Consider the following 24,331-nt stretch of genomic DNA (forward strand, 5'->3'; position numbering starts at 1 on the left):
ACTTTACATGCACTTAAAAACTCTAAATACATTCATCACATATAGGTATAACGCACACACACACACACAGCCAATGCAAAGAACAAAGCAGTATAAAAATCAAACTGTACAATCAGCATAACAAACTCATTTCATCAGATTAAACGTAGTTTTCATTTGCGCGCGCGCACACACACACACACACACACACTTTTGACCAAGCAATCATTTAAAAGAGAAATTCAGATCACGTTCTCATTTAGCAGCTGGGTGAAGGTCTTCTGGACAAACAAATGGACATCATCCATTAATTAACTTTATCTGAAGCTTTTAGGAGATTGGTCGGATCAAACTGTAAAGTCATGAGAGTGAACACTGCAGGAACACACAATCTGTCTTTCTCTTCCTTTTTTCTACCTCTTTCTGGCCTTCAACACACAGAAATCCCCTCCAACACACACTTTGTCCAGGTCGCACTTATAGCAGATTATACACACACGGAGAGAGAAAACAAAAGTGTTATATATAATTTCAATATTTTGTCATTGTGAATGTGTATTTTGAAACAGAATGTAACATGTAACCCTTATTGCAGTTAACAAAAGAAACGTGATACTGATTTTAACTGCCATTTATATATATTTCTTGGCAATCCAAACCAAACTAGTCATTCTGCCAAGACTACAAGGGGAAATTCACAATAACTTTAAAGGACTTAAAAAATGTATTCTCAATCAGGCTTCTGAGTGATGGGATCCAACATGAAGACACAATTTTCATGCCAAAGTTAGAACAATTCCTGTTTTTGCACATAAGAAATCTGTATGTTTGTGTTGTGTCTGCGCCCTTACTGGTTTGAGGTGGGGGGACTCGGTTGAAAAAAAAAAATTATGTCACATACTTCTGTGCACCAGTCAGCATTGAGCAACATTTGAGTCTAAAGCTGATAACAGTTATAGAGAGGCAAAGTCCCTCCCCTTCCAGTGGACCCAAAGGGGAGGGACAAAATGTTCAGGCTGATCATTTCTTAAATCAGTGTGAGGTTTTGTATTTCAGTCACAAATGTAGAATGCTTTACATTGCTCATGGACGCTTCAAACAGAAACCTGCATTAATGGTTATTTTTGTGTGTGTGTGTGTGTGTGTGTGTGTGTGTGCGTGCGTGCGTGCGTGCGTGCGTGCAAGAGAGAAAGAGCAGGATGTATATTATGGTAAATACCTGACTCAGCATAAGGGAAATACTCTGCTCTAATGTCTAACCCCTCGACACCACTGTGCACTCCCCTAACTCATACGCTCTCACTGTCATGCTGTCTCTCCCTTACACACACAAATTAGTGTGTGCAGGGCATACTATGGGTGTGTCTCTGTCTCCTTTAAAATGTCAGCTTGTGCATTTCTTTCCACATTATGAAAATCAGGAATGAAAACCCCAAAACCTAAGATTTCAATCAAATATATCCTATTAATAACATGACAGCAGTTTTATAACATGCTACACTAACATTTGGACTAATTAGAAGTCACACATCAAAAGTCAGCCATGCTAGTATTTACAGAAGTCTGCAGGAAACACTTCATCTTGTCTGTCACTGTATATACTATTTTGTCCTATATATGAAACTGTACTGCATGTGCAACCCATTCAACTTGTTTGAGATTGATTAATTCATGTCCTACTAATTTGCTGTGCTGACACATTTTCCCAAAATGTTGCCACAATCACATGAAATATGCAAACGTTATTAAAAGCCTGAGTTTAGTTTAGCTTATTCAGCAAATATCAATCTGATTTCACCCACTTGCCTTTATTAGATAAATTCACTTCTTTGCACTGATTATTTGGTTTATTTAGCCTGACGTTATGTTGAAGGAAGATATATTGCTTTGATGAGGCGTAATGGATTGGGACTGATTAATTATGTTTTCAGAAACAACTGAAATGGATAATTAGATGCAATAGTGTATACTGTCAACAATGTGCAGATGTGAATGGTGTTATATATTTCATAAAGCTTAGATCACTCTTTGCACCTCAAACTTGCAACTATTACAAAGCTGTTCTACCTCTCTATTTTCTTAGAGAAATCACTGTTATTCAATATGAAAAGTCATTACAACCAACAAGCATAATGGAACATGCCATTCATACAGGGATTCCTGAAAGAGCAGTAGATCAGACTGACAAGTAGCTAGCACTGTTTTCCTTACTTATGTACAGATAGCGATGAATTCAGCTTTATTTGTTTTTATGCAAGTGTTGTATTGTCCGCACATAATGACATTCAGTACCACAGAGTACATATTTGCCTCTCTTCACACAGTATATAAACACCCACACACATACTATAACACTGATATACAGTGGACATGCATTCCTCCCTAACAGGCCTCGTTTCTGACCCGTCTCTCTGCTTTAGAGCACAAACTGTAAAGAAAAAACAACGCTTGGAAGAAAAAAGAAGAGAAGACGTCTGAACAGCACCTGTCTGCGTGAATGATAACCTGTGTAACAGGAAATGCAGAGAGACAGAGAAGGGCTGGCTTAAACTAATTACATTGACCTAATGGATAAATGGGAGCATGTCCGAAGAAGCTGGACACAGAGGCAGCAATGCTGGCTGAGAAACACACACATAAAGTTGCATAATATTTGTACTTACTGCAATCCGTGACAGGTTGAGACAGCCACAAAGGAGTGAGGAATGCCTCTGACCTTCCCCTGATAGTAGCAGTGCTCTCCTCCCTGTGAGCAAAACACAAACCCTCACAGATTAAGATCATACACATGGTTGCCTCCTAAAATGTCTCGTGCACTCAAACAGAGAGCAAAGGATCCCACTTGCTGCTTTCATTACCACGTTCCATCAGGAAATGAGTTCAGAGCAATCAATCACACAGAATTAATTTGCTAACAAGTATGATGTGGTGTAGATATGTGCGTGTGCATGTACTCCATGTTCATGTGTGTGTTTGTGTGGTACTATGCATCCTACCATCTGTGTGTTAACTGCTCTGTGACTTCTCTGTCCTCCATCGTTTTAAGCCCCCAACGTCTTAGGCAATGGTTATGGTTAGGGTTAAGGTTAAGGTTAGGGTTTGGTGCCTTGAAGTCAACGGTCGCAGCACTGCCTGGAAGGAGACGTTGGGGGCTTAAAACACCATTGAGCAACTTCTACCCACAATAGGAGGCCACAGCATCGGTCACTTGTAAAAGTTTTTCCATCTCTGTCACAACTCGCCATCAACCACTCATGCTCTGTATTCACTCTCCATCTGTCTTTATGTGTGTGTTTCTTCCCCTCTCTGCGAGCGTAAACAGAAATTTATTTTCTATAGACGTGTATGATGTCTAAGTGTCTAAGTGCTCTGCAGGCCATCTCTTCCTGGTCCATTTCTCGCTGCCTAACAGCCATTAGGCAGGAAGTCGGCCTCCCTGAGGAAAGGCAGCTTTCATCAGAGGATCAATTTCTGCTCCACAGTCTGATGCTGTTCACAGCAACGCAGTGCCACGTCCATTTTTACCTCCAGCTCTCTGTGAACTTCATCCCAATCCATGCCTTACTTATAGAACTACAGGCGTTACGATGATGACTTTTCACAAGATTATGGAACAAGAATTTGCTCCCATTGAGCCACAAGAGCATTAGTAATGCTGTGCAATAAGGCCTGGTTGGCAGTCGGCGTTCCAATTCATCCCAAAAGTGTTGGAATGATTTGAGGTCATGGCCAGCCCAATTCTTCTACTCTTTATTGACTTGGCTTCTCCATGGAAATATTGTTATGCTGAAACAGGAAAGGACCTTCCCAAAACTGTTGCCAGACAGTTGGAAGCACACAGTGTTTAAATATCACTGTATGCTGTATCATTAAGTTAAGATTTTTTGCTTTCTTGCCAAGAGTAAGATAAGAAAATGGATACAACTCTTATGTTTGTGTCAGCTGGTCAGCTTAGCTTAGCATAAAGAGAGGCTCTGTTAAAAAGGTAACACAATGCACCTAGTTGCCCTTCTATAGCTCACTAATTATTGCATTACATCTCATTTGGAGTCATCGTGTGTGTGTGTGTGTGTGTGTGTGTGTGTGTGTGTGTGTGTGTGTGTGTGTGTTAAACTCATCTGCATTAATTGTTATTGTTTAAATGAAATTGCGTCAGTCATGCTAAGATTTTTGTTTTTATTTTTGTTCTTTTTGTTCTTTTGTTCTCTCTCAGTCGCAATTATGTCACTCCTGCTATCATTTCTGTCTCCATTTTCACATCCAAGATGACCAGAACTGACAAATCAGACTTAAGCACAGTTAGCAGTGCATTATTGGCAAAAAAGGGTACAAAGATTGGATATACTGACAGAGAGATGAAACATACAGTAAATATGGGCTGCAACAAAAGAAGTTGTACAAGTTTAGTAGATTAAATGGCTTAAATGGAGCTACAGATGAAGAGAGAAAGGTTGGGTAAAGAGAGGTAGAGCGAGAGTGAGATGAAGAGACAGAGAGGGCTATTTATAAGTGGCGCTGTGCTCTACTATCCCAGCGTCTCTCCTCCCTGCGCCCTGAACCTTCTGCTCCACTTCTCATCAAAGCAAGAAACACCCAAAACCAGCACGTGGGTGCATCAATACTGTGTGTGTGTGTGTGTGTGTGTGTGTGTGTGTGTGTGTGTGTGTCTGTGTGTCTGTGTGTGTCTGTGTGTGGCTAAATTGGTCTGATCTGTGATCTCTTTAGACTCTTGTAAGAGTAATTAATCATCTTTCTGGACAACACAATGCACCATGAAAAGGTCGAGATCAGTCAGTTGGTAAACAAGTAGGACACTCTGCCCTCTGAATGTCAGTGAAAGTTTGGCAATTGGCAATTAGATAAAGAAGAGGAATAATGACAGTACACAAATAAATATATTTTACTATTCATGAGACAGAAAGTGTGTGTACCACTATAAGAAGTACTTCACATATTACACAGAGCTGGGCGACGTGAAAATTAAACAGATTTTGTCATACTATTTATAGAGGCACTGACGTACTGTATCAATACTTTTGTAACACTTCCGGGTGTATCAGGCCATTGTGAGCAGTGCTGAAGGTTAATGAGCAGGACTGCTGATGAAAGTCTCTATATTAGGGCCAATAGACTCACTCTATAAACAAACACTTAAATTACTCTATAACAAACCCAATTATTATCACCATCGTCATATCATTTAGACATTTAATCTCTCCAGTACGTATGTTTAAACAGTAGATGCTGTTATATATATGCTGTATATAGATTGATTCTTAATTATCCATAATATTTTATACTTGCTTGGTTATATTCTTTTATTTAAATTGTTAGGACAAAGGGTTGTGATGAACTCAATTATATTTATATTATATAAATTGCAACTTTACTATGTGTAACACTATGCTATACTATACTACGGGTACAAATTAGCAATATTAATTCATTTTAATTGCGTTAGCAAAATAAGTTATGCTAACGCCTGCACATTTTAATTTTTATTATTTTTTTTTATTTTTTTTTAACTATTATACACAACATTGTTGTAGTACCTTGGTTTCTCAGGTATTTCATTTTGGTGGATTGGCCAAAAACAAGTATTCCTGTCCTGCATTCATTCATGTATTACCTACTACATGAACAGAGAGGATTCTGAGGTACACCTATTAGAACAGCTGCTGTGTTACAATGGCATTTGACCTTTTCAGTGAGCAGAGTCACAAACTGCAGCTTGTCTCATATTAACCTTCCAGAACAGCAGCCATTAATAAAGAGGCAAAGTGCCTCTTGTTCTTTCCATTTTACAAAAGAAAAAAAGGAATTTGCAGACAGAGTACGTTCTGGATACAAGGTGAATTAATTCACAGAAAGATCGCTTTATAATAAGTTCCTTAATTACAAGTGACGGTATCACACAATATGTGGTGTAATAATGTGGATCATTCTTTGTAAAGTATCTAATATCTCACTAATCTGCTACTTAGCTGAATAAATTCATTATGATCCCCCCACTTATGTGATACATCATGACGCCTCAGTGGGTGACCTGTACTGTATCTAAAGTCCAGATTTCAGAGGATTATCACAGCAATCTCAATTCCATGCAAATTGAAGGATTAGGCCACTTTGGTTTTATGGAATCTAAGATGAACAAAGAATGGATGGCTGGATGGGCTGAGCTGTCTCTGCATGTGCAAAGTAACACATTGATTAACCAATAAAAGGCTCAGGGAGGGAGAAGAACCTGTGGGGTCTGCAGGAAATTGCAAGTGTTCAAAATACAGCTGAGAACAAATGTTTAGTAGAGCCAATTCAGCCACACTTCCATGTCTTGGATTCGGCAGAGTCGGGTAAACATACACCATGCCTTTGAAAAAATTACAGAGGTTTTCTGTAGCCTTTTGCTGGGCTTGCTTAAGATAGCAGGATAAAGTGGAGTAAGTGCATAGCAGGGGACCTTTCAACTTGAGGTGTTTTTCCTAAACCTGCATTAATTGATTTTGTCGTCCACTTGGGTTAGACACAACATTTAAATAATATCTCCATATAAAGTATTTGTACTGAACGTGTTAGCAAGCAGTCACTTATTTACACATTCAGCAGAAAAGGATCAACATCAGCATTCATTTGGAGTTGTGTTTCTGTCCACTTAAAAATGCCATTCTAATATTCTCTCTTCTCAAAAGCCCTGCTTTCGGTCTCCACTAACCCAATATGGCTCTTAAGCTGCTAAATGGTCCACTATGTTTGCTCACCAGCTAGTTGCTAACTGTGTCGTAAAACCAAAACAATGAGCTCAAAGATGTTAAAATGCTCTGAAGAACTGAGGGGAACTGCAGAGTCCTGTGATAATTCACTCTGGGTTTCTCACTACGAGTGACGACTTCCACATTACACATAGTCATTGATGATATAAATAATATTTTGAGGACAGCAGCTTTGATAATGTGTTTAAACTGTAAAGATTGTATTTAGACCTGGCTGAGATCTGTTTATAATTAAACCCAGACCACCTCCAGATGTGGTTTGGCTGATCCAATAGCATTTTCTGCATGCATTTACAGCTTGTGCTAAAATGTTTTTTATCCATATCCACATAACCAGATACAGATTGCATGGAAATACTAGGGGTAAATGGGGTTTTAATGTCAAGACCACCAAATTCCCATTAAAACACTGTAGCTTTCATTCTAACTGCAATTAGTAAAAAACAAAAGTGTGAGTAAGCATGAGGAGAGATGATTTGCAGAATCTTACATTGGTGACGATGCTCTTCCCTTTTTCTGACAAATGCCTCTCCACGTACCCTGAAGACAGCAGATCACTGGGAACAGAGAGGAAAGAAAAAGGAGAATTAAAGTTAGAAAATGTGTGATTTTCATTCAAGTGTCACTCAGATATGCATGAGTGCTTGTATTATATAGGATGATTGTATTCAGTCTTGGCAGCACAGAGCTTCACAGCATCAGCCCGGCTAATTATGACCAGCGTACAGGGACAAGGCTATTTCCAGCACACAAACTCACACAAACACAATTATACAAATCCAGCCTTCAAGCACATGGGAAAGAGACAGGGAATAAATTGAGAGAGCAAGGAAAAGAAAGAGTGGCATAAATAAGAGGAAATCATTCTGTGTGTGCTTTCTCAGCAGAGCTGGACCCAAGAATCCCAACGGAGATACACACTGCAGGCCCAATCTGAGACAGAGATATATGAGCTTTAGTGCACACAAAGCACCCCCCCCACCCACACACACACACACACACACACACACTCAGGAATGCGGCATATGAATGGGAATTTGTCCCTTCGTAAGCCTATTTTAAAATATATTACAGTTAAAGGTGTTAGCCTCTTATCTAACAAATAGGTGACCCACACAAACAAACAAACACACACACACACACTGCAAAGAACATAGCAGTAATAAAATCAAACTGTACAATCAGCATAACAAACTCATTTCATCAGATTAAACTTAGTTTACATTTGCTGAATCAGCAGCCTTGAAATACTTTCCAAAACTAAATCAATGTCAAGACTGCTGTTCATCATGAAAGAATTTTAATGAAAGAATTTACATTAAAATGTGCAACTTAAACATTTTAAGGTACACTCGCAATCAGATCTATCAACTCCAGACGAGTAGGTGGGATGAATTTTTACCTTTTTACCCTAGCTTCTTTTTCAGTGTCACAGAAGCAGTTTGTGGAGACAGTGATGGAGGATATGTGGGTGAAAGTGTGAGGTCACTGCATTAATTAAGATAATTTATTAGTCGATGGACAGAAAAATAATCGGCAGCTATTTTGATAACTGATTAATCGTTAAAGTAATTCTTCATGCACAAATGGAAGAAAATGCTGTTTTCAGCCTCAAATATGGAGATTTCCTGCTTATCTCTGTTTTGTATCATATTAAACTGAATATGTTTCGGTTTTGGACTGACAAAACCAGACGTCTAAAGACATCACCTTGGACTTTGAGAAACTGGGATGGACATTTTTCACTATTTTCTGACAGTTTATAGACCAAATGATAATCTAGAAAATAATCGGCAGATTAATCAATAATTTAAAAAATTGTTTTTGGGCAGTCTTTTTGCTAAGGTAAGACAGGCTAACTATCTGCCCGCCTGCTTTAGCTTCATATTTGGCATACAGACATGAGAGTGATATTAATCTTCTCATTGAATTCTTAGCAAGAAAGCAAATGGGTATTTCCCATGATTTTTGTCAAATGTACTGCTAACATCTGCCCAATTTATCACTCTATTTTGCCAAAAAGGAAAAAGGCAGTGAAAGTTAAAAAGGTGTGAATCCAGAGATCAGGGTAGGTCTGCTTGATTATGGAAAAAAACATAATCACGATTATTTTGGTCAATATTGAAATCTCTATAATTTAACATGATTAGTTGACTTCTGGAAAGATGTTGCAATTATTGAACTTAAAAAACTTAATTTAAATAAATCAACAGTAAAAAAAAACACATACAACTGTGAAATTTGCCTTAATACTTTTCCTATTTTAACTTTATTTTTTAATACAGAACACAAGAGAAAATAAGTAAACAAGAGTTTACTTGCAAAACATAATGAGCTAAATAATAGTTTTTCTTGATTATTCTATTTTTGCGATCATTGGCGCCGAAATCATAATCACGATTAAATTTCGGTTAATTGCACAGCCCTAGATCATGGCCCTAACAGATATCCCATAATGCACCAGCATGAAGCTCTCCCTTGGGAAAAAAACCTGTATGTGTAACACAGGCAACCCACATTGTACATCACACCCTCGAACCTCAGATTACACATCACGTCAGGCTGTCCATAATATCCTGCAAATTAAATGCGCCATGACTCATGAGATGCAAGTAACATCATCAATCAACATTTTTGCATGAAAAAGATTGACTTTCAAAATATTCACATGCTCCTGTGATGAAGGCGTTCGGTATGTACATTAGAGTCCCTGGGTCACAGGCGTGCGCCGTTAGCCTTTGTTGTGCTGGGATGTGTGTTTAAGATTCAAAGCTTGTGATCTTTATCCGGCCCCACGCTGAGCTCAGACAGGGGGAGCAATTGAGGAGCATACTGAGGCAGCAGTGCAGACACACGGGCCTCTAATGGAGGACGCAGATAACAGAATTCAGCTTTAATTGTTGCAGGATTTAAATAATTTATCTGACAGACAAAGACGCAAACTCAGCTTCTACCCCATCCCCCACACTGACACACACACGAATGTAGAGAACTCCCCCCCCTTCCTGTTATCATGAGTAGACACACATATGTATAAATTCTAACTGTGAGCGACCTCTTTGCATGCTCCTGACAGAATGACAGAAATACAGACTTAGTCATGCGCTGTTTGCATGTGATCTCTCTGTGGACATAAATGCTGCAAACTTTCAACATAAATGATGATCAGGGAGGTGGTTTGTAAAACAAGCTGAGGACTTCATTAACAAGAATACACAGAAATAGAAGCATATTAATAAATGTAATAAATGATCACATAATTACACTATTCAAGATCTTAAAGTAACAAATGTATGGTGGCACAAGTGGTCCTCATGTCAGACATATTTGTGTGGCATCTGGCACCTAAAGGTGTCTGTGCAGACCAGATGTGTGGCTGCAACAGAGACGAAGCGAACAGCACCCACATCTCCTGCTCATTTTGTGTCTCATTCCGTGTCTGTTACTCTCATTCTCAGCTCATTGCTTTTGTAAATGGTCTGCTCTAGAGCTGGGCAATATATCGATATTATATCGATATTATGATATGAGACTAGATATCGTCTTAGATTTTGGATATCGTAATATCGTAATATGGCATAAGTGTCGTCTTTTCCTGGTTTTAAAGGCTGCATTACATAGTGATGTCATTTTCTGAACTTACCAGACTGTTGTAACTGTTCTATTATTTGCCTTTACCCACTTAGTCATTATATCCACATTACTGATGATTATTTATCAAAAATCTCATTGTGTTAATATTTTGTGAAAGCACCAATAGTCAATGCTACAATATCGTTGCGGTATCGAGGTATTTGGTCCACACTTCAAGGTCAGTTAGCACACACACACACACACACACACACACACACACACACACACACAAACCTAAGACCACTGATGCTGCTTTAGCAAAAAATGTTGCTCTGAAAAGACTTATTCAACTTTATTAAGTAAAAAAACTGAAGGAAGTAGTGAGAAGAGGCGAGTGCACTGAGTCCGTCTGGCGGTCAGTGACATCAAACTTCATCCTTTTTAAAAGCATATTGTTAGACATCTGCTGTGGCAACTGAGTTCTTCTCCTGAGGTGAATCATAAACAAACCAAGTTTCCATGTGGTCTAAAATTCCTCTCACGATCTGTGTCGCCAGGCACCACCGTGACACTGGGATAAAAAAACAACACAAAAGGACAGATTGGCAGGACCTGTGTGTGTGTGTGTGTGTGTGTGTGTGTGTGTGTGAGAGAGAGTGTGAGTGAGTGAGTGAGAGAGAGAGAGAGAGAGAGAGAGAGAGAGAGAGAGAGAGGATTGAGCGGAAGTGTTGGGGTAGCAGGCTTTTCGTTGCTTTCACGCAGGCCAATCTAGGTGCTTTCAAAGACTCTTCCTAATATACCCAACATCCCAAAACACACGCAGAAGCACACAACAAAAGAAATGAAGCAAATGTAATCAGATGCATCCATACATCCACACACATCTGCACACAAGCAGCACTGTAGTCATCAAATGGACTTCTGCTCTAAACATGGATTTTTTTTATGGTAATAAAAGAGCACCACCACACAAAGGACTGAACATGTGCTGTGTCAGGCGTCCGTAATGAGGATGGGGGAGTGCTGAGGAAAGAGTCAGGATAAGGGATAAGTGCACAGGTGAAAACAAGGAGGGGGGTGCAGCAAGATGGAAGGTTGATAAGAGAAATAAAGATGTGACAAGGACTGAAGGAGAGTAGAGAGGGTGGTGGAGGTTTCTATTTGAGGAAAGCTGCAGCTGCTTTCACCTGCCCACCACCCCCTTCTCTCCTTTTAGCCTCACCCTCCCCTTCCACTGAGGCCTCATTAAAAGGTCTCCAAGCTATAATTCATTCACTCTCCAATCACTTATCGGACATGCAATTCCACCGGCACACTATTGCAAAGGGAATACTGACGCTCACAAACAAGAAATAGTGATGCTTATGGAACAAACAAAAAAGCAAGAATCAAGCAGAGAGCTTATATTCCTGCTCTCTGCAATTGTGGGTCCCTTATGCAGTTGGGTCTGTAGCATGCAACATACAAGATAAATAGAGTTGACTCCTGAATTATGCAGTGGCCGGGATGTTCTGGGCACGAAGGAACATGCAGACCTGTATCAACACGTGGATTGTTAGTGAACTCCACGCCACGTAAACAGGGTCAACAGAGACAGACTTTCGGAGCCCTGTACACTTGAGCCCAAGTAATCATGACTTGTTTATTTTTTATGTTCAGCTGATAAGATTATTCTATTTTATGCCCGAACATCATTGTGTTTGTGGATAACTACCCACTGACTCCATCAGACTTTGTGCAGTGGTTAAATAGTTAATCTTCTGACAGTAAACAATCATCTCGATTGAATTTTATTCAGCATGACAGAGGAAAATGAGTAATCTATAAGAGACAATAGTCTTTAGAGAGGCATTAGTATCTTTTCCTGCTGAGAGAACAACAGTGTTTTCTTCCGTCCCTGTCTTCAGCGAGAGTCAGCTCCTACTAATCCTCCATACTGAGTCAAGACGGCTCGACAGAAGAGAGAGGGGGGGACAGAGGGGTTGGAGAGACAGAGGGGGAGGAAAAAAAGCAATATAAGGAGATGGGGAGAAAAAATGATGGAGCATTAAAGGGGAGGCCTGTAATTCAACGCTTTACAGATTTTGGTTGCTATTGTTTCCTCCTGTTCATACTGGTCTTGAAGAGATCCCATCCTGACACAATCCCAATGTAAGTGATGGGGAACAAAATCCACAGTCCTGTTCTGTACAAAAATGCATTTTAAAGAACAGTTGAAGATAATTTGAGATTTAAGCAGTCTGAGTTAGACAATTCCATCTTTTTGTTTCCCTGGACAGTGTTTCCTTACTGAGCTGCGATGGAGGGATAGTAACACTAACAGGAGAATTCTTACTCAAACTACTTTGGATGATAACCACTTCATTTGACTACCTCAGACTGCTGAGGTCTCATATGAACTTTGATCTGATCTCTTAATGGGTATTATGAACAAGAAGAATTAAGCAGCAACAAAAAAACTGCTTCGATATACATATGGGTATGGGAGTTTTGTTTTAAGACAGCTTTTAAAAATATAAACCCGTCTTTTAATTTAACGTTAACACTGTTTATCGGTTTTCAAAAATGCCTAAAGAACTCCTGCAGGGCCTGCACCATGCTGCTATTTGTTCTTCTAAATTAACCTTGCTCACCTACATAAAATGAATCTGTACTCCCACCTACCTGCACCTGACACACACCAGAAAATCTGCAAAACACACAGACACATGAACTAACTTGTTTATTACCAGGACATACTGTACGCAGTCCTGGATGTGACGCTGAGCCACTTAGCAAACACAGTCTATAACATACGGTTTGTGAGCACTGCATTTTCTCATAGACACACTCACAAACAATTCCCAATGTGATAGCTAAAGCTATGCGCTAAAGTGTGTGCGTGTGTGTGATCAAACTACACACAGATCCGAGAGAGGACCGTGCCTGAGGCGAGAGAAGAGGAAGAAGAAAGTAAGAGATAGGGATGGAGAGGAAGCAGGGACCATTTTCTTTTTAGGGTACACACACACACCACTCTCTCTCCCCCTATCTCCTGCACTTACTCAACACACCCACCAAGGATGCATGAAGGACATCCACACATCTTTCTCTCTGTGTCCTCTTCTTTCTCTCCATCCTTAACTATTTCTTACACACACACACACACACACACACACGTGTTTTTCTCATTAAGTCCGCAGTAACTCAGATCACGCCTCTCTACAATAAATTACAGACCTGGTAACGGAGGAGGAGAGACAGAGATGGAGGTGGAAAAGAGGAGAAGAGTGGAATTGGGTTGTAGCAATGTCAGGATGCAGGGAGCGAGACACGGGTGGATGATAGATGATCTTGGAATGGGGCATAAGAGAGAGTTAAATCATATGCGGAGATTTAAGGTTGCATGCACATGTACATATGTACAAGCAATACACACATAAATACACACATGCACGCACACACAGCACAGGGACACGCACGGCTAACACCACAGCATCAGCACCTTTCACGGTCCAAGGCAGCCAGACACCTACACACATATTAGAGATTAAATGACCATAGTCCACTCAAAGTCAGACAAAGTCATGAAGTCAACATGAACATGACATCAGCTGAATGGCATTTTGATAAATGTATTTATCTTGCAAGTGAACAAGAGATTATTGTTGGGTAAAAAATACTTTTAGAGCCGACGACTCCTCCCACTATGCTGCTCAAAAACAAGTAGGAGGAGATGTTTTGGTCGGCTGGGTTCCCAAACTAAAAATACCACTCATTTCATTTAAAGAGACTCTTAGATGCAGTGTTAATTTTGTTGACGAAGACTATGACGAAAAATATTCGTCAACGAACCTTTTTCACAGACGAAAACTAAATAAAAACTAAATAAAAAGTCAGATATGATGACGAAGACTGTGACAAAATATAACAGACACTTTAGTCAACAAATAAAAATGAGACGAAAATGTTAGGGAGGGACGAATGGAGAAGAGATCCAATCAGAACCACTCTTTTTTGTGGGACAAGTTGGGAAGAAATCCAATCAGAGCAAATCTTTGAGGGTAGGTTGATTTATGCGGAAGCAGCAGAGCCATTTTAAAAAGCCGCGGAACATGCAGGCGCAACAGCTAAACAAACGCAGCAGCAGTTACACAGGAGGACGAGTTTGCAGAACTTTTGCACAGTTTCGAGGTTTTCACAACAGTTAGGTTGTTTACATTATACTTAGTTGTACAGTCTTAGTTACACAGCTTTGGCTGATTTCAGTTGACTTCGCTCGTTAGCAACACGCTAACGTTTTGCAGTGCACCCGGTCCGAGGGCAATGACATGTCTCATGAACAACAGAAATGTCAGAGCTAGGTCTAGGACGGACCCTTAAATCTGTGTCTGTATTGCATATTCAAACCTTAATACCATTCCATAACAGACTGATGGATACTTCCAATGACCAAAAATTCTGGAGATAGATTTAGTCGACTAAAATCTGCTAATATTTGGTCTACTAAAACTAGACTAAGACTAAAACTCTTATGATATGTAGTCGACTAAAACTAGACTAAATGATTTCAGATGACTAAAATAAGACTAAAACTAAATGGTGTGTTATTCAAAAGACTAAATCAGAATTTGCTGTCAAAATTAACTGCTTAGATGACTGGCTTAGGGGGTCCTCAGAGTCAATGCAGGGGGGCCACCAAATTATTGTTAATTTTTTGAAAGTTTTTTCAAAACTTAAAAAGTCTTAACATGATTCAACATATTATAAATTCCCACTGCTTACTGGCCTATAGGTAAGGTAGTCACTAAGATAGCCATCCACATACATGTGGATGTTTAACAATAAAACATGATTTATAAAATCATGCCAACAATTATTAGGTTATTTTAATAGCTTAGGATTCTATGCAAAAAAAAAAGGTATGTATAGCTTTAGGCTGCCCTACGTAGATGTTATTGTGGGCCTAGTTAATTTTATACAATGTATGTAGTAAGGGGTCCCTGCTCCATCTTTCCTTCAGTTAAGGGATCCTTGGCGTAAAAACCATTGAAGACCCCTGGTTTAAAATATTCCAAAAAAACTTAGTAAATGTTGCATGAGGAAGGGAATGCTTTCTACACGTTTGTCAGGCCTCAAGGATACACGTGATGTATTTTGGTGAAAAGCAATGCATGTAAACATCACAAACATTTTGTGAGCTCATATAATACACAAGAGGCTATTCATTCTTACTGACAGATAACAGGTGTGGTCACTGCCACTGTGTCATTGAAGATACACCCCCAGTTATCACAGCAGCAGCATGGTGTAATGAAAGCGAAGATGCAAAGTATTAAGTCAAAAAGGTGCAAGTAAGTGCACTTTCAAAGGTGATCTGAAACGTATTAAACTAATTGTAAAATCCCCAACAAGAGTGAGTGAAATTAAAGAAACAGAGTTAGCCGAATTCTCTTCGTTTATTGAGTATTGATCCTTCGCTTTCCCGTCCAAGCCTCATTTCTTTCGATTCAGTCTTGTTATCTCTAATTAGGACAACACTTTATGTGCCTCTTCTGCACCTGAGGCCCAACAGGACGAGACGACACACACACTCTTTTTAATCTTAAAGCACCATCTATTATTCAGCGAGAGCAGGTGGGAGGGGCGTGGTGAAGGGGTAGTTGGGGCATGGCTGAATGGAGAATGGGTGTGGAACGTAGGGGCAATCAAGGGTGGAGGTGTGTGTGTGTGTGTGTGTGAGGATGATTAAAAAAAAGAGACAACCCCCCACCCTGTGCACATTTCCAGCTCACTCTAGTCCCATGAATGGCAAATTGTAGCCGGCCGCTGAGATGGAGGAGCAAGAGGAAGACAAAGAAGGAGGAGGGAATAAAGACCCCCTAACCCCCTCCTGACCTCCTCTCTATAGACTCTCACACTTCAGATGAGTGACTCGTGTCAATACAGCATTTGGCAACTGAAAGAGCTAACAACTACTACACATTAATATACTTGATTATTCTCACCATACATGCCACAAGTTTTGTGATAGGATAGCATCCTCTCAAGGGTTTACCCAAAGATTCTCTATTACTAAAAATAGCATATTACACACTGCGTCAATGGTTTGAAACAGTACACACTTCCTGTCTCCTAAATGGGCGTGGCCTCGTTTGAAGGTGTAGTGAACGTCATGTGGATGGATGAAAAGTTATATTTGTATAATATATTATTTTCTTTTGCTAACATTAGATATTTACACAGCTAAAAGACATATTAGGCATTACGGAAATTAGTTTTGTTAGGGTGTTCACAAACGTTAGTTGACGTTGGCTTATCTGTTGCCAAATCGTGTGAGAGTTTGTTACAGAAACAGGTCTCGAACAAAGTTGATTTTCTCCTGATTTGTCCATCTTTTTAGTGTCATAATGTTCAGGAGATATGTAGCTTGTGAAGAATGGGTCCAATATTTACTTTGGTGACTATGGGGCAAAATAATCAGTCATAATCTGTGTTCACAATCACTTTGGAATCAATACACTCAGGACCCGCCGCTAGTCTCCTCAAGACGTGTGGCAGTGGGGGAGCTCACGTGAGACAAATACAAGAAATTATTCTGAGTTGGGGTATCTCAGTTCTAAACTGTCTCTGGTTTACCCTGCCTCTTGTGCAGTGCATGCTGGGATAGGCAGCCTGCATAACCCTGAACAGGATAATCAGGATGGATGGATGGTCTAAAGTTAGGAAAACCTACAATAAAGGTCACATCTAAAAAGAAAATTAAAAAACAAATATATATATATATATATATATATATATATATATATATATATATATATATATATATATACACACACATATGTGGACACTTAAAAATGAAATGTCTATTAGCATCAGCATACTAACATGCTCATGCTAGGCAGGTGAATGCCATGTTCCCCATCTTAGTTTAGTGTGTTAGCATGCTAAAATTAGCTAATTAGCGCTAAACACAAAATACAGCTGAGGCTCATGAGAATGTCATACTTTTAGGTGTTTGGTCATAACACAAAGTATTGAACAAAAAGTATTTTCACCTCATAATGGTGCTAGAACAAAAGTCTTGAGAGACCAAAGTCAGTATGATTCATCCTCCAGGGACCACGAATGTCCGTACAAAATGTGATGGAAATCTATCTCATAGTTATTGAGATATTTCACTCTGGACCAAAGTGGTAGACCAACCGTCCAACCATCCATAGAGCTGCTGTGGGGACAACACAAACCAAGTAAAATATTCACATCTGAACTCAAGAACACTAGACTGAAAATGTACATACAAGTATCCAGTGTCCAAAATGCACGTGCTTCAAATTCACAACACATATGACTTCATAACCAAACGCCTACACTCCTATTATTCACAGTCTATGGCTAAACATTAGCTTGAGGAAAAGACTCTGAAACGGCTGCTCAGAGACGAGAATAATAATAATAATAATAATAATAATAATAATAATATGTACTGTAGCACTAGAGACACAGCTGACAACTAAAGCTGAAAACACCCCTTTCTTGTTTGCTCATGGCAACAATTAAACACAGAAAAATGCACAGCAGCAGAGTCAAGTCATTGACCAAAATGAGTGAATTAGGTTTTGTTACTGGAGTCCAAAAAAACAAATGTTGGCCCATTCAGCTAAAATACCTCCCACACCTACGCCCACACACACACACACACACATCAACTGGGTTTAATCTGTCTGGCATGAAAGCTATCTATAAACAAAAACAATGTGGCTGTCAAACAGGGGATCAGTTCAAAGAGGAGTGCGGTAGAGGACGATGAAGATGAGAGTGGAGGAATCTGGGGTTTACTCATTCAGACACAGAGGGAAACAAACTGGAGATCTTCCCCTGCGAGGGACAAACAACTATAAGCCAAAAAACAAAACATTCCCACACTTTAAACAATACCAATTAAAGCGTAACTCTCGCCAAAATGCAACCTAGGGTCTTTTTGTGAATGTACCCGAGTCAAACTTTTGTTTAAAACCATATTTTGGACGGAATCGCCACTTTTAAGATTTACCATATAAATGTTTTTTTCGGTCAAATGGCCTTTTGAATGGGAGTGCTAGGGGCACTTTTATGCTAGCCTCAAAATAGCTATTTTTAAGACACTAAGAAGGCTCGACACAACATTGCTCGAAGTATCAATATCAGTTGCTCAAAACCTTTCTTCTTAGTAAACTCTGTGTACACAAACAATGTTGTCAATGCTTTCGTTAAGGTGTAGAGCCTATACTAGGAGCAAAGTTTCATGTTGTGTCAAGCCTTCTTAGTGTCTTAAAAATAGCTATTTTGAGGCTAGCATAAAAGTGCCCCTAGCACTCCCATTCAAAAGGCCATTTGACTTGATTTTGGCAAGAGTTACGCTTTAACAATATACACAGGGCTCCAACTAATGATTATTTTCATTATCAATTAATCTATTGATTGTTTTTCAATTGAATTGAATTTCTCAGAGCCCCAAATTTCTTGTTTTGTCCAACAACAGTCCAAAACTCAAACATATTCAATTTGCAATGATATCAAACAAAGAAAAGCAGTGAATACTCACATTTAAGAAGCTGAAACCACCAAATATTTGGCCTTTTTGCTTGCAGATTTATTTTCTATCAATTGACTGATCAATTAATAATTTCATTACTTAACACCACAGTTTCTTAAAGCTGAAGTGGTGTTAACAAATTGCTAGTTTTTCCCCCAACCAACAGTCCAAAATCTAAAAAGATTCAGTTTATGATCAAATAAAACAAAGAAAAGCAGAAAATTGTCACACATGAGAAGCTGGAACGAGGAAATGTTTGATAATATTGTTTGTTTGAAAAATGACTGGCTGAGTATTGGCTTATTGTTTCAGCCCTACAAAAAGTACAAAGATTTTTTAGAGAAAACCGATGAATGTCACACAGTCCAATGCTCTATTGCACTGATATCAGCCTCTCATTCTTATTCAGAACCACACATGTCAAACTGTTGCCCAGAGCTGTCTGGTTGGAGGCAACTTCACTCTCTGGAAAGCTAAAACAGGATGTGTTTCCTTTCAGCAGACATTCTTATGGACCTTTCTGCACCACATCCAGTTAAGAAAATTTGGAAAAAGGACGCCGTAAGCTCACTACACGCATGGATAATGACTTGGCATGATCAAACCAAGGGCTGATGAAAGTGTATGTGTATATGTGACAGCTTGTGCGTGCGTGTGTGTGTGTGTGTGTGTGTGTGTGTGTGTGTGTGTGTGTGTGTGTGTGTGTGTGTGTGTGTGTGTGTGTGTGTGTGTGTGTGTGCGTGTGTGTGTGTGTGTGTGTGTGTGTGTGTGTGTGTGCGCGCGAAGACATTTCTGTTCCTCACTGGTTGATGCATCACGCAGTGAGCTGTAGGCTTCACAGAAACATAACCTCTAAACGTGGGAATTCCTGTGATGTAACGTTTCACTCAGTAGGGGAGAGACTTCCACTGTGATGAGCAGGCAGCATCACTGTAGGCTTTCTGTATGGGGGCTAATGAGACACACAAGCCATGTTCTTAAAGAGTGACAGATGGAAACAGAAACAAAACAAACACGGAGAGGTTTAGAGAAAAGGATGTCAAAAAGAGTGATTTAAAAGAAGTGTATGAGGTGGAGGCTAAAAGAGAACGAGAGACAAGGTAAGAGGGAGAGAGAAAATAAGGAGAGTGAGTTGCTCGCTTTCCATCAGCAGTGCTGTGATCAATATCAGTGTCTGACGGGGCAGTGCTCCAGCCTTTACCGTAAATCACTTCCTATTAGGATGGAACCTCTAACACACGCATGCCCACACGCGCACACACACACAATGGCCCACTTCAGCACATACCAGCATTAGATATTTATGTCTTATGAGTGCATTCCCAAAAACAGGCAATAAACAGCACTAAAAGAACAGGAAAATATGACCTCAGTCCAGCAGAACCACAATGACCTTAGTTAAAATACTGGAGTCAGCACTACATTAACGTGCAATATGTCCTTGGGGATTTACACTAAACAAAAACACAATGTAAATTTCTACTCAAAAGTGATGCTCAGACCCCAGAGAATGATATGACTCCTGCTGGGATCACTTCAACAAGCAAGTGAACGTTTAGGCACTTTCATAAACATTTAGGAAATGGAAATTAAGCCACCTTCATTCATTCAAAAACATGGTTTGCAATTGTCAGCCAAGCCACAGCATTTAAAAATAATAAGCAAGTGTGGAAATAAGCTTCTAACACATCTGCAATGAAGACATTAACCCACAGACACATAGAAAAATAGATAGATAGCCAGAAAGAAAGACAGATTTAATAATGTAATACTCACTGGTTCAGTTCCACATCCAAGATGAATTTTCTGCCAAAAGTGTCGACTTGAAAGCTTGCTTGGGCCACATGGTTCACCTAAAAATTTTTTTTAAAAAACAGAGAAGAAAGGTTATTTACTATTATTAAAAGGTAGCCATTATCATATTCATGGCTCAATTTATTATTACATACAAGAATCAATTCTCATCAGATGGCTGCATTGTCTTTCAGCACTAAGAATAAGACTGTTTTCATTATGACATAAAGGTCTGTCTTCTTCTCAATATCTCACATAACACTTCAATGCTACAAAAAAATACAGTGTATGTAATACCCACACACATACATACACTGTATACACACTTAAGTAAACATGCACATTTTATTGTACCTCAATGACCATTGATTTCTATCTTTATTAGCAGACTGGTTTTGTAACAGTTTCACAAAGCCAAGGATTCATTGAAATACCTAAACCTATACTGAACCAAATTTTTGTCTGGCAGAAATGACGCATGTACACAAACATAGAAATACTCTTTCTTCGTCTGACTGCATGTGCTGCTGTGTTTGTGTTGATTTGGCTCGAGGAGGTTCTGATTCATTCCCAGTTTTGGACACATGGTACGCGCCGCATTACATGCCCTTGAATCAATGAAAACTCCTCACAATGATTCCGGTGCAGGTCCAGGGGGTCCCAGAGCTCAGCTAAAACACAGCTCACCCTCCCCCAGGCTCGGCCAGCGGGCTACCTTCATTACAGACCGGACACCGCATGACAACGAGGGGGGAGGGTTGCGTGTGGTTTTTTTGTTTCCATTTTGAGGAGATGCTCCTGGTGCTCACCCAAGGACGACCTTAGCCCGTGAGGTCCCCATTGACCACAGACGCTATTGTTTGTAGGCGTGTGTCTGTGCATGGTCAATGCATATAAGAGCGGGTAAGAGGGTGTGTGTGTGTGTGTGTGTGTGTGTGTGTGTGTGTGTGTGTGTGTACACAAAGGGCAATCCCTTTCCATGGCACACTTGTGATGAAATCTAATCTGGCGGATTGGATCCATGATGGGAGGAGGTACCAGTAATTGTGTTTAATGAAAGCATATCCCAGCTTGACTGAGCCGGGCCAATATTCTGAGGCCACCACTGACTCTTCTTACATTGATTTCTGAGTTATAGCAGGCCTGACTTTCCACTCAAGACTGTCAAACTATGACTAAGTGCTATCAATGCACTGCACACAGACAGAGAGGTAGGAAGGTAAACCAACACACACAGATTCCACTTAAAGAAGCATTTGTTTTTCCACCAAAACAACATGAGCACTTTGCTGAACTCCCCACTGCTCATTCAGTGGTGAAGCGGTTTGTGTCTGAAACTGAAAATAGGCAATGCAACAGAAGTCTATAAATAACCTCCGGTGTATCACACATTTTCAGAACTATTTGACAGATTTGTTTTTAGGCTGTTGATCTAAAAACAGCCAAATAACTGATCAAGCTTTGTGCAAGTGACATCACGGCTAATTGCAGCCCAGATTCAACTCTCTGGAGAATAAAAAAAAAAAAAAAAGAACATCAAAAATCTAATCAAAGATACACCTGTCTCCTCCTCCTCCTACCTGAGATCTATTCCTCACTTGCAATGTATATTGTATAGCTTTATTAAAACTTTGAGGCTGTTATTGATTGCCTGTTATTTTATTAGCTGCCACAATGATTTTTTTCAGAGTAAAATAAACGCACCTCCTGAGCTGTAAATTCAGGAATTACACACTTATCCTGACTGGCTCCAGAGAAGGTAATTGTCTCGGGAAAAATATGATGTTTTAGGCATGATATGATATGGTTTGAGCAAATATTCTGAAGAATCTGTGTAGAAAGTAAAAATGTTTCTTTGCTCTGCAGAAATTTGTCTCGCTTTAAACTCCAGTTCACAAGACCGTGAAAGACTGTTACGTGACAGACCTGTGATGGAGGTTAGTCTCTGCTTCAAAAAAGAAAACATTAAAATGATATCTGATGGCAGATGGTTCCTGTTAGCTCGTTTACCCATTAGGCTGCAGTTCTGTCTGAAGTGTGAGAGAGACAAAGGGTTAACACCTCCCTGCCTGTTACCATCTGTAGCCCTCCCCACGATCAGAGCCCTGAATAGGCTAGCCTACACAAACTAAGCTGCACAAATTAAAAACGCATGACAGGTTTGCACAATGTTAATGGACTCATCTCTTGAAATGAACCCAGCAGACATGCTGCTTCACTGAACTGAGTCAGTGAACACAGTAACAGTGATTACGATTATTACTGCACTGTATTGATTATTACAGACAAGGCCAAATTACTCTGGTAAGCTTTTTGTTAAACTAGGTTGTTGTGTTCATTGGGTTTCAATGATCACCAATAGCTTTCAGCATAATTTTGTTACATTGTGGATTTAGTGGGTGGTAATGTCCAAACTTGGTGCAAAACCAAGTTTAACCCATGCATAGTCTACTTTACCTACAAGCCTAGAGGGGGTTGTTTGTTCTAAACACTGGCAACAGAACAACATATAATAACTGTAAATGTTTGTATGTATGTAGCATATGTATGTATTTCCTTATTTTAAAAAATGTATTTCTTGGGAATCAATCCCTCTTTCTTGCAGATAATCACAGTAAATATTTAGATATTCAGCTAGTAGCCTACAGCCAACTGATATTGATTTATTTGAGAGCTAAAATAATCTGATAATGGTATATCAGCCAAGTTCTTTAACTTAAACACAATAGATAAAACAAAAATAAGGATTCTTCAAAGTTGGTTATTAAAGAATTGTGGCCATACTTTAACCTCAGTGCCTCCTGGTGGACAGGCTATGTAATGGTGACTTTTTTTTTTTTTTTTATTACCTTTAAAATAGTGTTCTAGCATTTTAAAATTAAAGCTTTTAGCATTTCCTGTACTGCAATTTCTTGGTACATATCGGCCACCATATACACGGATACAGATATATCTGTGATAAGCAGAAATCTGCTGATAATATCATCCACTCAGATATGTATCAATCAAGCTCAACGGTTAACCTGGGGTGACTTTTTTTTGTCTTAATAAAGTGAAGAATGCTTCATAATGGGACATGAGCTGGTATAGGTGAGGCAGCTGCTGGGACAGCAGCCCAGCTGGACAGTCAAGATGCAAGTTATCCCTAAATTATTAATTATCCTGGCCAGATGACTACACAGCTGATTTCCTACAGAAAATGTGCAATGTGGACAGAGTAAAAATGTAGGACCTATTACTAAGCTGAATATTTTATATCAGTTTAGAGCAATAATGGTCAGCTGTTTGCATGGCCTGTTACTGTCTAAATGTTTCAAGTGTTTTGCTTGTAATTAACCAATTATTAATTTCCCCTCTGAGGACAAGGGCAGAGGAGGAGATGAATCAATGCAAACATAAACATGCCCCACACACACACACATCCATCCTGACAACACTAGTAAACACTGTGTACCTGTGTGGAGCCGGGGCTGGCTTTAGCCCTGGTGCTGAGCTCATCCTCTGTGATCTGGCTGTGGTTGTGTCTGCCGTAGAGCAGGCGAAGAGGCACCGTGTCCTCCTTCCCGACAAACCTACCTGCATCACGAAGAGCCTTCAAGCTCGACAAGGCGTCTCCTGCACAGAGAGGAAAACACCAATTTCGTTACCCGCCTTGCGGGAAACA

The 24,331-nt window shown here is 39.7% G+C and overlaps 1 protein-coding gene across 1 annotated transcript in view; it reads right to left on the bottom strand.

The window, feature by feature from the left end:
* adam22 (ADAM metallopeptidase domain 22) overlaps window positions 1–24,331 on the bottom strand; it is a 53,765-nt gene that overhangs the window by 28,943 nt on the left and 491 nt on the right. The window contains exons 2-5 of the mRNA XM_078252944.1: window positions 24,122–24,282; window positions 20,650–20,726; window positions 7,237–7,303; window positions 2,643–2,725 (exon numbers count right to left, since the gene is read on the bottom strand). Of these exons, the coding sequence (XP_078109070.1) occupies window positions 2,643–2,725; window positions 7,237–7,303; window positions 20,650–20,726; window positions 24,122–24,282 (388 nt within the window). The remainder of the gene's footprint in view (window positions 1–2,642; window positions 2,726–7,236; window positions 7,304–20,649; window positions 20,727–24,121; window positions 24,283–24,331) is intronic.

Source organism: Sander vitreus, chromosome 6, assembly GCF_031162955.1.
Source record: "Sander vitreus isolate 19-12246 chromosome 6, sanVit1, whole genome shotgun sequence".
Taxonomy (NCBI): domain Eukaryota; kingdom Metazoa; phylum Chordata; class Actinopteri; order Perciformes; family Percidae; genus Sander; species Sander vitreus.